Raw genomic sequence first — 1,487 nt, 5'->3', positions numbered from 1 at the left:
CGGAACTTTCTGTCGCGTTCCTGGCGGCGCAGCTGTTCCTCCCTTTCCTGCAGGAGCTGCTCCTCCTCACGGAACTTTCTGTCGCGCTCCTGGCGACGCAACTGTTCCTCCCTTTCCTCCAGGAGCTGCTCCTCCTCGCCGAACTTTCTGTCGCGCTCCTGGCGAAGCTGTTGCTCACGTTCCCTGCGGCGCAGCTGCTGTTCTTCCTCGCGGAACTTTCTGTCGCGTTCCTGGCGGCGCAGCTGTTCCTCCCTTTCCTGCAGGAGCTGCTCCTCCTGGCGGAACTTCTTGTCCTCCTGAATCTTTTCTTCGTTCTCTCTGCGTTTGGAGTAAACCCTATGATTACGAACTTCATTTTCCTTTTCTGGTTGCCACTGCCATTTCAGATCACCGCGCTGATCGTCATCCTGGAATTGCCGCTTCCCGTCTAGGCGCTGCAGCTCTTCATCCTCCAGATATTGCCTGTCGCGCTGTTCGCGCCTCCTCTCCCTCTGCAGCTGCTCTTCCTCCTGCTGCAGCTGCTCTTCCTCCCGATATTGTCTCTCCCGCTCCTGGCGGCGCCTCTTTTCGCGTTCCTCCCTCTGCAGCTGCTCTTCCTCCTGATATTGTCTCTCCTGCTCCTGGCGGCGCCTCTTTTCGCGTTCCTCCCTCTGCAGCTGCTCTTCTTCCCTCAGCTGCTCTCTTTCAGCTGGCTTGGCGTACACTGTGTGGCGGCGTCTCTGGCTTTCCTCATCTGCTTGCCACCTCCATTTTTGGTCGTGGCGCTGGTCTTCCTGGTGTAGCTTCCTCTCTCGGTCCTCTTGGAAGCTTTCCTCCAACTGGAGCTGCTTCTCCTTACGGACCTCCTGCTCCAGCTCCCTCTCGAGTCGCTGGGGGCGCTGCTCCTCCTCTTCACAGAACAGCTCCCGCGCCTGCCGCTCCTCCGCTCTTAACTGCTTCTCCCGCAGCTCTTGCGACGCGGGCCTGGCCGACAGCCTCTGGCGGCGCCTCTCGCTTTCTTTCTCAGCCTGCCACTGCCATCTGAAATCGGGGCGTGGCTCTTCCTCCTCCCTCTGCAGGCGTGCCTGCTCCTCCCGCTGCAGCCGCAGTTCGCGCTCCTCCCGGAGGGGCCGGAACCCGCGCTGCCACTGGTCGCCCTCCTCTTGCTCCCGGAGTTGCCGCTCGCGCTCCTGGCGCCGCCTCTTCTCCTCCCGCTCCGGGCAGTGCTTCTGCTCCTGCCAGCAGGGCCTGGAGTAGACTTTGCTTTGACGAGCTTCTGCCTCACTTTCGAGCTGCCACTGCCACCTTGGGGTGCGGCTCTTGCCCCGCTCTTCGGCCTCTTCCTGTTCCACCGCCTCCTCAGCCAGCTGCTGCTTGCGCCTGAGCTGCTCTTGCCGCCTTTCCTGTTCCAAGCGGGGATCCTCGCGTCTCAGCTGCTCACGTCTTTCCTCCTGCTCGCGCCTCAGCTTTTGCTCGAGTCTCTCTTCCTGTTCACGTCTCAGTTCCTG

The 1,487-nt window shown here is 61.5% G+C and overlaps 1 protein-coding gene across 1 annotated transcript; it reads right to left on the bottom strand.

Moving 5' to 3' along the window:
* Window positions 1-6: 6 nt before the first annotated feature.
* Window positions 7-1,382, bottom strand: LOC132009307 (trichohyalin-like; the record flags this gene model as incomplete). The annotated part of the gene is made up of 1 exon (XM_059387570.1): window positions 7-1,382. A coding segment is annotated over one exon (1,376 nt), but the record flags the coding sequence as incomplete, so codon positions are not given.
* Window positions 1,383-1,487: the final 105 nt, after the last annotated feature.

The sequence above is a fragment of the Mustela nigripes genome, unplaced genomic scaffold (assembly GCF_022355385.1).
Source record: "Mustela nigripes isolate SB6536 unplaced genomic scaffold, MUSNIG.SB6536 HiC_scaffold_12482, whole genome shotgun sequence".
In the NCBI taxonomy this organism is placed as follows: domain Eukaryota; kingdom Metazoa; phylum Chordata; class Mammalia; order Carnivora; family Mustelidae; genus Mustela; species Mustela nigripes.
The sequence above is the reverse complement of the archived record's forward strand: the minus strand, read 5'-3'. Positions and strand labels throughout refer to the sequence as shown.